The sequence below is a fragment of the Lathyrus oleraceus genome, chromosome 3 (assembly GCF_024323335.1).
Source record: "Lathyrus oleraceus cultivar Zhongwan6 chromosome 3, CAAS_Psat_ZW6_1.0, whole genome shotgun sequence".
Classification (NCBI taxonomy): domain Eukaryota; kingdom Viridiplantae; phylum Streptophyta; class Magnoliopsida; order Fabales; family Fabaceae; genus Lathyrus; species Lathyrus oleraceus.
Window position 1 is genome coordinate 284,291,942 of NC_066581.1, and position 15,784 is coordinate 284,307,725.

The window sequence follows — 15,784 nt, forward strand, 5'->3', positions numbered from 1 at the left end:
AGCAAGCAAAAATCTCAATCAAATAGGAAATGAATCAACAATTCCTACAAAAAATCATGGCAAAACTAGACATACAGATGATATCACATGCAAAAATTGGGAGCATTTGGCAAAGTGTAGGCAGGGAAACAAAATTCATGAAGTTGACATAACATAGTGTGACACACATTGTCACACTCAACTTGCACACATCATATCTTGCAAACCATAAATCCAAAATTCACAAACTATACATCAAAATCACCAGAAGAAAGTCAAGAACAAGCATGTGAAATTTCATTTATTTTGGATCAGGTATGATCATTTTATGAATTAAATGGTGAAACATACACAAAATGCATACAAGTCAAAGGCAATAGGCAAAGTCAACAAAATCACCAGACACAACTTGGACTACCATGCCTATAAAAATCTAGAGACAAATTGGGATCCAACACAAAAATTCCCATTCAATTTGGATTAGAATTGGATTTGTTTTGATTTTTGGAAGTTTATTGAAATAATGAAATGTTTATTTAACATGAAAAAATGAATTAATTAAATCTGATGGCATTTTTGTAAATAATGGACCAAGGGATCAAAACGCAGCGCATGACTTAATGCAGTGGCGCGTCCTGATTCGTCTAAACCAGCGGTAAACACCTAATTCGAATTGGAATCCAGAAAAACGGATCAAAGCTCGTTCTTGAGCTGTTCTTCCCGTGAACATTCATCAAATTCCAGAAAATTAGCGAAGAACCAAAACTCGACCAAAATTGACAAATGGCATATGGTTGGAAACGTCTAAACACGTACATCACAGATATCATCATGAAATTATCCAGAAATTCATACACAATGAGAATCGATTGAAAGAAGTTTTAACATCTAGACTTTGATTCAAGATTTCTCAGCCAATATCCAATGAAAACGCACGATTCAAGCTTTAAGCTACTCTACAATGAATATTCTATCAAATCCCTATCCTAATTGAAGCAATTATGGAGTTTGATTTCCAACCTTAATCGAAATGCAGTTATGGAATTGTTGAGTTCCGGCCTTGAAATCCAAAAACAGATGCGCAACAAGGTGTATACAAGCATGTGGAGTCAAGATCCTAGCTCGAAACAGCTTGTATTAGCGGAAATCTCCAACTGTTATACACAAGGTGCAAATGACATGGCCATGGATCTTCAAGGTTCTTCCACTGTGAGCTTCAACAGAACTGCTACAGGCCCTACAGATGATGAATCACAAGAGAAAACACGAAAAAATGGAGGGAATCTTGATGAATTGTGAAGAAATGTGAAAGTGCAAAATGGAGAAAAATGAGAGAATTCTTGTGTTTTGCTCTTGGATCTGAAAAAATGGAATGTGATTAAGCATTATGTTATGATTAGATCATTTATACCAAGGCTTAATCCACAAATTAATCAAGATTAGCAAATGGAAAGGATTAGTGTAATGTGCATTTTCAAGTGTTAGGTCCAATATGCCCTTTTCCAAACCAGTCCACATATCAGCTCAAAACCAGCTCACACAAGTCCAAAATATCATTTGTGATGTGTTGCAAAAGGTCTCATATGCATATGGCTTGTATTTCTCAAAATCACCTTTTCATGCCAAAAATGCAAATGTGTTCACTTAAAAAATGCCATTTTTCCATGAGAGTTTTTGATGAAATTTGATTATGCACCATGAAAGATCATATGAAATGTGGTTTGCTCAAAGAAAAATCACCCAAATTGGTCATTCCATGTGAAAGTTATGGCACTTTGAATTTGGGCATTTTCTGAAAATGATTGGACCATATCTTGCCAACCACACATGGGAATTTCAAGTTCTTGGACTTTTTGGAATTGTGAGATCAAGATCTTCAATTTTCATGTTGGACAAAATTCCATTTGAAGCTTGTATGATGAAGTAATTTTGGCGAGAAAAACTTTCCATTTTGGGCAGTTGAAATTACAGGTCACCTGCTATTTTTGGAAACTTCTGATCTGACCTCCAAATCTTCAACCTTGGTCTTTGATATGTCAAATGAGACTTATATGGACATGAATGAGGCCTTTAAAACCATCTCACACCTTCCAATCCATAAAATTAGGCACAGTTGACCATAGTTGACTTTCTATGGTTCTAGCTGAAATTCAGCTTGACTGATGAGCTTTGATCATCCAATCTTTGGCCAAACCACTTCACAATGATCCTTAGACCATATGAACTTGATAAATCAACCATAGGGCTTTGTTTCAATGAAAATAGCACATGCTTGCTTGTTTGACTAATCCCCTTGACCAGTTTGACCTAATTTGTCAACTGATCTTGCACTTGGGCAAATGGACAATGCAATGTTATGCAGTGGCCTATGTTATGCTATGACCTAATATGAAATGAATGTACACAAGGTAGGGTGCAAATTTGAGGTGCTACAGCTTCTAAAGTAACTTTGAACTTGGATAACTCAATGGTCCACTTCGCAAGAAGCCCAACTATATCTAGCCAGTAAAACATCTTTTTTAGAGGCAATTATGTTTGGACTAAAATAGAATGTACGAGGAAGTATCGTCACAACTTACGTGGTGGTGTTACCAACGCCAATGCTTCCTTTTCGACCTTCTAGTATCGCGTTTATGTCTCTGCCAATGCTTTGGAAATGAAATACACCAACCTCTGGTGGGCTTCAGATTCTCTAATCAAAATAGTACTTACAACTTCTTCAGCAACAACCATGTATAGATACAAAACTTCTCCATGAGATGGAAGAGTATGTACCAGGGGTATGGCCAAGGTTTTCTTCAAAAATTTAAACGCTTATTCACAATCAATTGTCCACTTAAAATTGAGCTTATTCTTTAATAGTCAGTAAAAAGGTAAAGTGTGATGTGAATACTTTGAAATAAATCTATTCAAAGCAGTCAACATATCGCTTAACCTATGAACCTCCTTTCTCAAAGTCGGTGAGTTCATTCGAATCAATGTTTTCACATTTGTATGGGTTTGCTTTGATCCCTCTCTAGATCAAATAGAAACCCAAGAATTTTCCTTCCATTACCCCAAAAGTACATATCTCCAGGTAAGGGAGCATATTGTATTGATTGACCCTCTTGAACACTTTCCAAATGTCTTGAGCGTGAAGCTCTTATTGCCCAAAATTTATCCTGTCAAGTCCGTAAATGAAAGTAATTGATACCCCGCTGAATTATCCACTAGTTTATCAATGTTTGGAAACAAATAAGAATCTTTTGGACAGACTTTATTAAGATTTGTATAATCAACACACATCCTTCATTTCCTTAAGGCTTTCTTTACCAACACTACATTAGATAACCACTATGCATACATGGCTTCGAAAACGAACCAGGCATCTAATAAGCCATTAACTGTGCTAGTAGTGGCCTCAACATTGTTTGGAGATTGTCTCCTATGATGCTGGGAGACATAATGGGTGTTGGTATTCACATTCTGTTGGTGACACATTACACTAGGATCAATGTCAGGTATCTCATGCAGGGTTGCAATGAATAGGTCGGTGCTATTCTGGAGGTATTCAACCAGTGTTTCTTTTACTTCTAAAGGAAGTTGGGCACCTACTTTGATTGACCTGGACGGGTCTTCCCTGAGCTGAATGTTATCGAACTCACCATTTGGCACCATTTGAACCTCGTCTTCGTGAGCTACTAGGTCGAACGCGCCAGGATTCCCCAGTTCTTCTTCTACTTATGTTATGTGGTTGTGGTTGACGCCAAGAGATCCTTTTGGATGATTCCTTTAATCTATTTCTCTTCATCTACATCAGCGGTCTCCGAGACTGGCCTTCCTTCTGCATTGTGGTAAGTCACGTTCAAATGGAATAGAGATATCAATGAATCTAGTCTCGCTAGGAATGATCTTCCTAGGACACCTCTGAAGGTGCTCCGGCAAGATATTATCAAAAAAATGAGGATCACTATTCTTTTGCGATCTCCTTCTCCAACAATCACTGTTAGATCCACAAATTCATTGAGTACGAGTGATCAAATCGTTGAATGCTAGTAGATCTCCTCTGCCATAGACATTCAAAATTGTTTATTGGATATATATGAGATCTATCATGTTTTATTATAGGATATTACACGAACTTGCATCGTCCACGTGGAATCCAGTTAAATTGCAATAAACTATGATGATAACAAGAATTAGAGGTAGATCAACAATTGTAATTCCATTGATCTTATTGCAATTCAGAAATCCTAATTCTGATCAATCTTCTCTTCGTCGAGTGTCTGCATCAGTTACAAGTATAAAGTGATCTGATGAAGGATATGTGTTAGATGATACGATATCGTGGAATTCGTTAATTGGTAACACCTTGTAAACAGTTGAGTCATAAGATGCATTAAAGATTCTAGTCATAATTACCTGAATTATTGCCTCTGCTTCTCTTGTTGTCGTTACAGGTCTGGTTTCAGATCAATATTAATATGAAGATGGAAATTAGGGAGAACTAGATGTCGTTTCCCATAAACGACGACATTGTTTTGTTCGGGAATTAGAAATTTATGATCTACCTCCACAAAGGAACAAGAAATAAAGACACTTAAATAACTTGTGGTCTTGAGCGGTGGCTCTGGTCTCCTTCACGGTGGCACAAGGTGGACTTGCATGGTTAACACTTCAACGCGAAAGTCAGTTCAATATTCAAGATGAATATAATGAAAGTGGAAATTATAAATTATACATTACTTTTAACATGTGAATTATTTTTATACTTTGAACCCGAATTATAAGGAATGATTTTGCTTTAGCATATTACATAAATTAATTTAAATTCAACATTTTCATCTAAATTTTATTAAAATTAATTTTTGTCATTGTTGAATCAAACTTATATTTAAAATAAGTTTGAAATTAATTTATGCAACAATATTAAATCACTAAAGATTTAACACATATTATGATCCTCTCAAACATGAGATATCAATCTTTATATTTATGCAAAAGAGATCTTATTATCCTAAATAAAAGCATTTACGGTACATTTTGTATTGATTTTAAAGTAAAAATCCGTTCAATTCAAAAATAAATTTATTCACGGTTATATTAAATGATTAATTAAAAGATCTGATAGTATCCAATCCAAATTCAGATGTTTTATTTAAATTGATTTTTGAATATTAAAAATATAAATTATATATTTTTATTAAATTTTATTAAAATGTTAATAAATAATATATTTGATGTACTCCCTCCGGTCTCAATTATAAGTAATAAAAAGAATGATCTTAAATATAAATAAAAATCACATAAAATTTTTCAATATTATTATTTCAAATATATTTTTAATTTCTTTTTTATATTTTTATGTTTTTAACTATTTTTAATATAAAAATATAGGAGTAAAATTACAATAATAGATTATAAATTTATAAATATGATGTTAAAAAAAACTCTTAATTAGTAGAATCAAATTTATTGGTGTCTATAGAACTAGAACACACAAATATAATTTAAAATAAACTTAGAAAGTTCTTGGAAATGGTCTAGGGAGGACAGCGAGAGTGACCGGATGGAATGAATCAAAGAAAAAGAAAGTGATTCCCAGCCTGTGAGTTCCTACAGCGTGTGGGTCCCACTTGACTCGTCTTGCCAGGTCAGTCTTCTCTTCCATCTTCTTCTTCCGTTCTTCCTCCTCCTCCTCCCACATCTTTCACACCATGAAAAACTTCAACCAAAACAACCTCTTCTCTCTTCTCTTCTTCCTTTCCTTCTCTACACTCTCCGTCTTTTCCCACCTCTTCTCTCCTCCCGACAACTACCTCATCAACTGCGGTTCCACCTCCGCCACCACCCTCCTAAACAACCGTCCTTTCACCGGCGACCTCGCCGCCAAACACTCTCCTTCTTTTTCCACCTCCTCACATCCCCTTTTTGTCAAAAACCAAAACCCACTTTCCAATGTGCCACAAATTTACCATACTGCCAGGGTTTTCACCAAACCTACCAAATACTCGTTTCCGATCAAACAAAAAGGTACCCACATGGTTCGTTTCCACTTTCATGCCTTCAATTCCTCGAATCTCGACCTGGGTCGTGCTCAATTTAACATCTTGGTTGATGGGTATGTTGTTTTGAGTAATTTCACTCGTTTTGTTACTGACAGTGAAAGAAACCCTAGGGTAGTTGAGTATCTCGTATGGGTTGATTCTGAAAAGCTTGTGATCGTGTTTGTGCCTAGTAAAGATTCGGAATTGGCGTTTGTCAATGCTATTGAGGTGATTTCTGCACCTACAGACCTTATTCTTGAAACAGCACAGTATTTGAGTTCAGGGAATTTGAAACGTTTTGATGGTTTAAACAAACAAGCTCTTGAAGTTGTTTATAGGGTCACTGTTGGGGGTCCTAAAGTTACACCTTTTAATGATTCCTTGTGGAGGACTTGGGTTCCTGATGAAGAGTTTCTCAAATCAAGTGTGGGGTCTGAGAAGTTTTACTTTGGTGGTAGGATCAATTATCATGTTGGAGGTGCTAGTCGCGAGGTTGGACCGGATAATGTCTATAACACTGCTAGGTTGATTAGAAGTAAGAATGATTCTGTGCCTAATGTTAATATGACTTGGGTTTTTCCAGTTAAGGGTGGATATAAGTACCTGGTTAGGTTGCATTTCTGTGATATTGCTAGCATTTCGGGTGGTTTGCTATATTTCAATGTATATGTGAATGGTTATTTGGTTCTTGAAGATTTGGATATCTCTTATATTACAAGTTCGCTGGCTTCTCCATATTATGTTGACTTTGTTGTCGATGGAGATAGTAGTGTAGGGGCTTTGAGTGTTAGTATAGGTCCTTCAAAGAGCAGTCTTCCGCACGTCATTGATGGAATGTTGAATGCAGTTGAGGTTATGAAGTTGAACAATCAATACAAGAGTCTTGATGGAGATGTTTGTGCTGATTTTGTTCTCAAAAGCCACCGGTCACATGGAAATACGGGTATTTTTCTTACTTTGGTGGCTGCTGTATGCATTGTGTTAAGCCTATCCATAGTAATTCGTAGAAGGATTATTGAGTCACGGGAATCTGTATCATGGTCAAGGTTGCCCGTGAATTCATCTGAGGATAATGTGAAGTGTTAAGACGGCAATGTTTAATCTACAAGTAAATAAGTTATTTGTAGAATATCAGTAAATCTAGCCATCTAGGTGGCTTTGATAAGAAAAGAGAGATGACATGCTGCTGATCAAGCTACGAAGGATGCCAGAGTATGAAATATCGATTGATAACACTTTTTAGGAATTGTTGTAATATATCTAAGTTGTCTTACTTGTTTATATCATAATATTAAGGCATACCTTTTGCCATTACACTATTTTGTTTCAATAATTTTTTGTTTTGTTCTGTTTTTAATATTGTAGCTTTTATCATTGTAACTGTTTGAAGTGTGGAAATGATTATGCAACTTTCATTTTGAGTAGTGGTAATACAAGTGTACTGATGCACCAAATCATATGTTTTGGCATGACAAATATTTATAGATGGTCTTATCATTATTCACTAGGAAACTGAAATTGACAAACACAAATAAAAAAACTAAAATATTCCAAATTACTTTCCTCATAAGAGTAAGAAACCTTTGTTAATCTTGTTCATCATGGATTCAAACATGCTTTCAAGCTCCTTCATAAAATCCACAAATACACATGTTTCTTGGTGTTGGTTGCAATGATTATCAATCAAACTTTTTCCATTCATAATTGCAGAATTGATCTTCATGTTGTCTGCAGGAGTCAGCATGGAACTAACATTATCATCTTTCAATACTTCACTCATCTTGCAAAGATAATTGTCCAGAGCATTCATTGCTCTAGCTTTCTCTTGGAACTTCATATCTTCAACCTTGAAATTCTCAGCTTCTTGAATCATTCTCTCAATTTCTTCCTTTGACAGTCTTCCATTTAGATTTGTTATTGTAATCTCCTTCTTAACTCCAGTGGTTTCTTCCTTGGCAGTGACAGTTAATATACCATCTGCATCTATAGCAAAGCTTACTTTGATACAAAGACCGCGAGGAGCACGAGGAACTGAGAGACTAAACAAACCCAGCAAGTTGTTCTCACTGGCTTTTATTCTCTCACCCTCATATACATTAATTGAGACACCAAATTGGTTATCTACACTTGTCTTACATCTTTCTTCTGTCATCTTGACAGGAATAGGAGTGTTTCTAGGAATCACCACACTCATAATATCTCCTTTTGTCGATATACCGAGAGACAAGGGTGTAATATCTTGCAAAACCAATTTCGGAACACTCCTTTTGTGGCCCTTTGATATCACCCTTGTACTAGTACTTAACAAGGATCATGGATCACGGGAGCCGTCAGCACAAGCAATGACCCTAAAGGGCCATAACTTTATATCATTCTGAATAATAGAATCACTATATTTCCTTCCAATTAACCTCTTTGCATCTGCATAAATAAAAAATGTTGGTGATGTATAATCTGTTCTTCTCTATGAAAGCATAGAAAATAAGTAGAAACAAGTAAACAACTCTAGAAATATTTATAAACCTAAGTAAAAACAGAAAAAACTCAATTACCAAAGACAGTGTTGGTTGGGTTATATGCAGCCTGATTTTTGGCGGAATTACCAATCAACCTCTGAGTCGGTGAAAGCAACAAAAGAAGGTGTGATTCTATTGCCTTGATCATTGTGGATAATCTTAGCTCGATTGTTATTATCCTGCCACACTGCTACACAAGAATAGGTGGTGCCGAGGTCGATTCCGATAGCAGGTGCTTCATACTTTTTGGCCATTCACTTTTGAATGAAAGGTAACTGTTCTAGAGAGGATTGAAATTCAGACAATGCAAGAGAAATAGATGCAGCAATATGAATATTTCAGATATGTTTTTATAGGGTGGAATATGAAATATGGCTTGTTTATCTTAAAGCTGTGTACATAAATTTATCTTGATTCCCTAAAATGAATTTATATCTTCCTATTATTCATAGAAGCCATGGCTATTATTCCCCCGTGTGCATTAAACAGAGCCCCTTGGTAGTTGGTTGAAAGGAAATTGGAAATGACAAAAGATACTCAAATAAGTATATTGTTCCTATAAATATAGGTAATTATTGAATTTTAAGTCTTACTATTACAAAAAGGTGTTTAGTAGGTAAAGTACTGCAACTCACTTGATATATTTAATGAAATCCAATTCTAGAGGAGTATGTTTGGAAGTGCCACTCCATTTATTTTCTTTTATGCGGTGAAAATTTTGTAGGTTGGATTGCACCTTTGAAAATTTAAAAATGTCTTCGGATTTTTTTGGAGATGCATCGCCGAACGGATCAAAGTTCATTTTTGTTCAAATTTAATCCTGAGATGCATCTGCGAATAATTCTGGGATGAATTCGCAGATGTATCTTCGAAAATCTAAAGCTGGAAATTGAATATATGACCATCTTGCATGATCATCTCTTTCACACTCCATAACTCAAAACTCTTATAAAAATTCATTTCCAATCAATTTTTTAACACCAACTCATCATTCTTGTGTTTTATCACATCAAATGGAGCTAAAGAAGTTGCAATTTAAAGTAAAGTTTATTCATTTCATACTTTATTGATTGCATTAATCTTGTTCTTGAGCTGAAAAAATGAATGTTAAATTCGGAGGTACATATTCGAATTCAACTACTATTTGTTTCAGAAATGCATATTCGAATTCACCTACTATCTGTTTCGGAGATGCATCTCTGAAGTTGCCTATAACTATGAAGTTTTAAAACTATTTTTCTATTTTTGTTTGTATTAGATATGATGGACCCGAATATGTTTTCCAAAGCTGCTGTAAGTAATGATGTTAAACTGGATGAGACGAAGGATGATGTTAAATCGGGTGTTAGACCGGTTGATGTCGAGTTAGATGTTGGTCAACAAATTAGAAATGAACAATTATTTACAACTCGTGAACATATGCTTTAATGGGCCCGCATGGAGGCCAGGAAATTAGGGGTTGACATTGTAATCAGAAGGTTCGATAGTGGTTCTAATAGAAGACAAACATTTGTAACCATGAGATGCGAGAGAAGTGTCACATATGTTCCACCGATTCGAAAGTTGAAACGTGATTACACTAGATCGAGAAAATGTGAGTGTCTGTTTAAATTGCACGGATACCATAAGGTGGATGATATATGGAAATTTAATGTGATTTCTGATTTACATAATCATGCCTTGCAAACTGAGCTAGCCGGTCATTTCATTGTATGTCGCCTAAAATCGAAGGAGAAGGAAATTCTTTCGGACATGTCTTTAATTAGGGGGGGCTTGAAAAACATATTTGCAGTTTGAAACGAAAAAAACCTAAAAATGTTTCAAATATCAAGTAAGTTTACAATACGCGTTATCGAAACAACATGGCGATAAGAGGTCCGCGAGCCAAAGTGCGACAACTTTTGAAGCTTTTGGATGATAACCACTATGTTTCTAGGTATATATTTTGTGAGAATAAAGTCATCGTTCGTGACATATACTGGACTCATCCCGAAAGTATCAAGTTGTTCAATACATATTTTCTATCCTCATAATTGATTCAACGTATAAGACCAACAAGTATAGGCTTCCCCTTTTGAAAATTAGTTGCGTTACTTTTATGAAGAAGACTTTTTCAGTGGGGTTTACATCTTTAGAATCCGAAAAAAGAGGTTAATGTTACATGGGCCTTGAAAATGTGCAAGACTTTGTTGAAGGGTCCGAAAAACATGTTGAATGTAGTTGTCACTGATTGAGACACCTTATTGATGAATTCACTTGCAAATGTGTTTCCTACATCCTACGAATTGCTCTGTCGATATCACATTATAAAAAATATGAGAAGTTAACTCAAACCGGCGGTAGGCATTAAACAAATCAATGGTGAATACGGAAAATTGGTCAAACCTAGTGTGGTGTTGGAAAAGATAATGGATGCATGGAATGGTATGTTAAATCCATCCACAAAAGACTTGTATGATGCATCTCTAATGCATTTTAGGAGACTGTGTGTGTTAGATATCCAAATTTCCTAAAATACGTTGAGAGTATTATTCTGGACCATGTGAATAAGAAGATTGTTTGTGTCTGAACCAATTAGGTTAGACACCTCGGCAATACAACAACTAACAAAGTTGGATCTGCATATTCGGCATTGAAGAAATGGTTGGGTGTAGTAAGGGTGATTTTTGTAGAAAGTGGGACGCCGTGAACCAAATGCTTCAAAACCAACATGATAAAATACAAATAACTTTTGGTCGGAGCATTACTGTGTTAGAACACAAATTCAAAGAAAACACTCTTTATTCAAAGTTGGTTGGCAACATATCTCGGGTGGGATTGAATTTCATTTTTCACGAAGCGAAGCGAGCAGAGAAGACAGGTTTGGATAGTTAGAGTTTGGATGTACACTTAGGAAGATTTATGGTCTTTCATGTGGTTGTCTCATTTCAAAAAAGATGAAGCTTGATGCCCCGATACGTATGGATGAAGTGTGCAGTCATTAGAAAATGCTCTGGTTTAATGACGATGGTGTGATGAAGGATGGTAAAGTAAGTATAACTATCATGACCGAGTGGGAAATAATCTAAGCTAGATTTTCTAAAGCTTATGATACCACAGAATTGCATATCAAAGAGCAGCTGAGGAAAATTGTCTATCCTAAAATCACAAATTTGAAACCTCCTTCGGAACCGGTTAAAACCAAAGTTGTCGCTAAAAAGGTCAAAACGACACAAGATGAAAATACAACGAAGCGGCCTCCTTCGTACTTCGAATATGTTGATTCACATTTCCCGGATTCTCCAACACAGAAATCTGAAGAAAAAAAAGTGTCTACAAGGGTGCTCGCATTAGCAAACCACGTCCTTCATTGATGAAATCGAAAATCATCTTCATCGAAGAAATGTTGCTTTTTATGCACATACACTCTGAGCGAATTGTAAATGTTAAGGGTGATGGTAACTACGGTTATCAAGCCGTATCCGGCTTGCTCGGTAGAGGAGAGGACGATCACTTTCTTGTGTGCCAAAAACTTTTGAAATAGTTGACGCTGCATAGGGAATTCCACACATCGCTATACGAAAAAAAAGAATATTTTAATGTAATTCAGGACGCTCTTATTCCTTGTGTTAACGGTCCCGTATTGAAGTCAAAATGGATGTGCTTCTCTGAAATGAGTCATCTTATAGCAAGTGCGTATAACAGAGTGTGTATCAATCTAACAAGATTTGGTCTCTCAGAGACATTTTCCCCCTTCGAAGTGGCCCACTGTTAGCTGATCAATTTCGGCCAAACAAGAAAATCAGTTCGACTGAGGAACCTGTTGGAGCAACATCGACAGGACGGTGAACACATCCATGGGTCAACATTTGTAGGCTTTGGTCGAAGTCGAAACACTTGAATGGTGAAGGCGGTCGTGGGTAATCAAAGAACGTGGGTAGTTATCCACAGACATGGGGGAAATGGACCAACACGTGTCATCATGAGATAGTTTCGTAACCCCCCGACGATTACTTTTGATTAGTATTTAAACAAGTGTTAGGGAAGATTCTAGGGATGGCATTTTTAGCATTTGCAGTAGGAGTAAAACTTGAAGTACCAAAGCGTTTACGAGAAAAGAGTCATCTCCCTACAAAAAATGTACTTTTGCCTCAATTTACACTTATAAGTCATTTAATCTGACCAAATTTACCTTTGATTTCTTGCTTTACTTTCAATACATTCTCGTTTGTCTTACTTTTTACCATATTCCTAACTCATCAAGAATTATATTTACGCTTTTTAAACCTTTCAAAGACATTCCTTACCAAAACACCATACACTCAAACACTAAGTCCGGGACTTTGTAGTCGGTCATGCAAGTAACTCTCTCATAGGAAGGCTATAGATTATTGACGAACCAATAAATTGACACACCTGGTGGGACTTCGACAGTGTTAGGTGTATGCGATTGCGTAGTGGAAAAATGACGTCTCCTAGACCACGCGAAGAAACATCTTTGGCGGGAGACACGACGACGCCCCAAGCTGCCGATATCGGCTCCAGCATGGCGTCAATGGTTTCGACAACATTTGTAGGGCCAATTATGACACCGTGTCAGTCACAAACGCCGACACCAACAACCATGGGAACTGCTGGGCATCATATGCCCAGTTTCACGGTCCTTATGCACTGAACGTTGGGAATACCGATTGAGTTTATGGCAAGTATGCATAACCTCGGTTTGACTTACAGCGACACCTCATCATCGTCATTCCCCCGTTACCAGGTGTTTGGACCTTTGGCAACCCCATTTGGTCGACCTCCAGGTTTCAGACTGACGTCTCAATCAGTCCCGACTTTTACGTCAAGTTCTGTTGTCGTTATGAGACAGCAGATGGACGAGAGTAATCATGAAATGGTACACATGCTAACTCAGCAAATGGGTACCATATTGAGGTCGTTGATCTAAGATTCGACGCAGAGTTACCAACAATTGGCAACCCAAATGACAAGGATAAGGGACTTTTTGGGAGCCCTAATGGCTCCGGTCCGTCGGAACTCTACGCCTCCTCCTCGACCGGAAACACCGGCTCGACAAGAGGAAATGACGGACGATACTATCGAACAAGAACATCAGGAATTTGAACAAATCCGAAGGGTGGCACGAAGGCCCCCCGTGGTAATGGTTAACCGTAACCATGATCCTGACGAGGTGGTCAGACAAGTTTGACACGAAACATCCATGGTGGAACAAAACCTAGAAGCTATTGTCGAACGGATCATAGTACGAAATAGAATAAGTCCCTGCCTACAACGGCTGACTTACTCTTCACCTCTACCAGATTTTATCTTACAGACAGAATTGCCTAGGGGGTGGAAAGTCGCGAAATTTACCAAGTTCGCTGGGGATACTGAGGAGTCCACTATCGAACGCGTGGCCAAGTACTAGACCGAGTCTGGCGACATAGCGAACAATGAGGATTTGAAGTTAAAATACTTCCCAAGTTCTCTTACAAAGAACGCATTTACGCGGCTCACAACGCTACCTCCACAGTCGATCCAAACGTGGACACAGTTGGAGAGATTGTTCCATGAACAATTTTACGTGGGGCAATCGAAGATTAGACTCAAAGAACTAGCTAGCGTTAATTGGAAGGTTGTTGAGTGAGTTGATTAGTACCTAAATAGGTTTAGACTATTGAAAGCGCGATGCTTTACTCAAGTCCCTGAGCACGAATTAGTCAAGATGGCAGCTGGGGGTTTAGATTATTCTATAAGGAAAAAGTTTGATACTCAATATCTTAGAGATATGGCCCAATTGGCCGACAGAGTTCAACATATCGAATGCTTGAAAGCTGAGAATTCCAAGGCGGGTCGATATCATAAGAAGGAAAAAGTGTCATATATCACTGTCGAAGGAGTTTCTTTCGACGACGAAGATATAATCGACAAAAGCGAGGTTAACGTGGCAGAACTTAAGCCCGGGCCTTCGTATGCGTGTAAGGTTTTAAACCCCTCGAATGGGAAAAACCATGTCGAACCAGAAAAAACAGACAAATACGTAGCTAAGACCTATACTTTAGATGTGTCTAAGTGCGACGAAATATTTGATCTGTTAGTAAAAGATGGTCAGATTATCGTCCCTCAGGGTTTAAAAGACCCCCCTCGAAAAAAAGAAAAAAAGGGGATTCTGTAAATTTCATAATTTCCTTGGCCACAAAACTCACCAATGTATTCTTTTCAGGGATTTGGTGCAAAAAGCTCTGAAAGAATGAAGACTCCAGTTTCGTGAAAGGCCAAAAATGCAGGTGGACTCTGAACCCCTGTAGGTGGAAGAAGCTTTGTACGCGGAACCTTTCGAATGCATGATGGTTGAGGCTACTGATGGTCTCATAGAGGGTCTTGAAGTAACTTCTTTAGTTGAATCTTTTGAATTGCTGATGGTCGAAACTACTGAGGGTTTCGGGAATAGGTCAAAAGGAAGGCCGAGTCGGCCTATCCCCAACCAGGCGAAAGTTTATCAGAATTCCAAGAGAAGTGCAAAGAGAACGGGTCAAAGGCTCTGCTATGCCCAAAGTGCAGTGCGGTGTTCGACGAGAAAATTGCCAGGAAATTGGAGGCAAACAACAAGGCTGTGGAAGAGGAGAAACTTGTTGTCCCACGATTTTTGTTCGACAAGCATGGGGCACCTCAACGGAAAAAAGATTATAGAAGGAATTTTCAACGTTCCCGACCAAAGAAAGACCTTTATCCCTCCGATTGATGTTCCACAGAAAAAGTGGATAGAGTCTGTCAACCAGAAAGGGGGCAAAAAGCCAAAATGAAGAGTGTTAGAGAAAGAAACAACATCTCCAAAAAAGAAAATGGGTTATACAATATCTCCTAACTACAAAGAAAAGAATCCGATGACTAGGACACAGTGGATACGCTACCAGCGAAACAAAAAAGTTGGGAAGGACGTTACCATTCCACAGTTGAAACCTTCGGAAACCACTGGACTAAAGAAAGAGATACCAAAGGTCGTAGGACCATGAAAAATGGTGGTCAATTTGATAATGGCCATGACTGTCGACTCAACAGGAAAGAAGGCAATAATAGCCACTCAGAATGTGGAATGCTCGTCAGAGGTCGAGAAGCAGCCATGAAGCGGGGCCGAATCGAAGGAAGAAGAGCCCGAATATTCCCCCTAACCAGAGGAAGGGGAGCCTGAATACTCCCCCTAGTCCGATGAGGAGTTCGAAGAAGACATGTACGACAAAAACAATGATGACATTTATGGTGATGATTTCGTTGTAAATTGTG

At 37.6% G+C, this 15,784-nt stretch overlaps 1 protein-coding gene and 1 pseudogene across 1 annotated transcript; one reads left to right on the top strand and one right to left on the bottom strand.

Moving 5' to 3' along the window:
• Positions 1-5,463: 5,463 nt before the first annotated feature.
• On the top strand, positions 5,464-7,429 carry LOC127127057 (probable receptor-like protein kinase At5g24010). The gene has a single exon (XM_051056142.1). It carries the CDS (start codon positions 5,676-5,678, stop codon positions 7,089-7,091), a length of 1,416 nt encoding a protein of 471 aa, XP_050912099.1. The 5' UTR covers positions 5,464-5,675; the 3' UTR covers positions 7,092-7,429.
• A 42-nt stretch (positions 7,430-7,471) lies between these two features.
• LOC127130879 (heat shock cognate 70 kDa protein-like) lies at positions 7,472-9,045 on the bottom strand (annotated as a pseudogene).
• Positions 9,046-15,784: the final 6,739 nt, after the last annotated feature.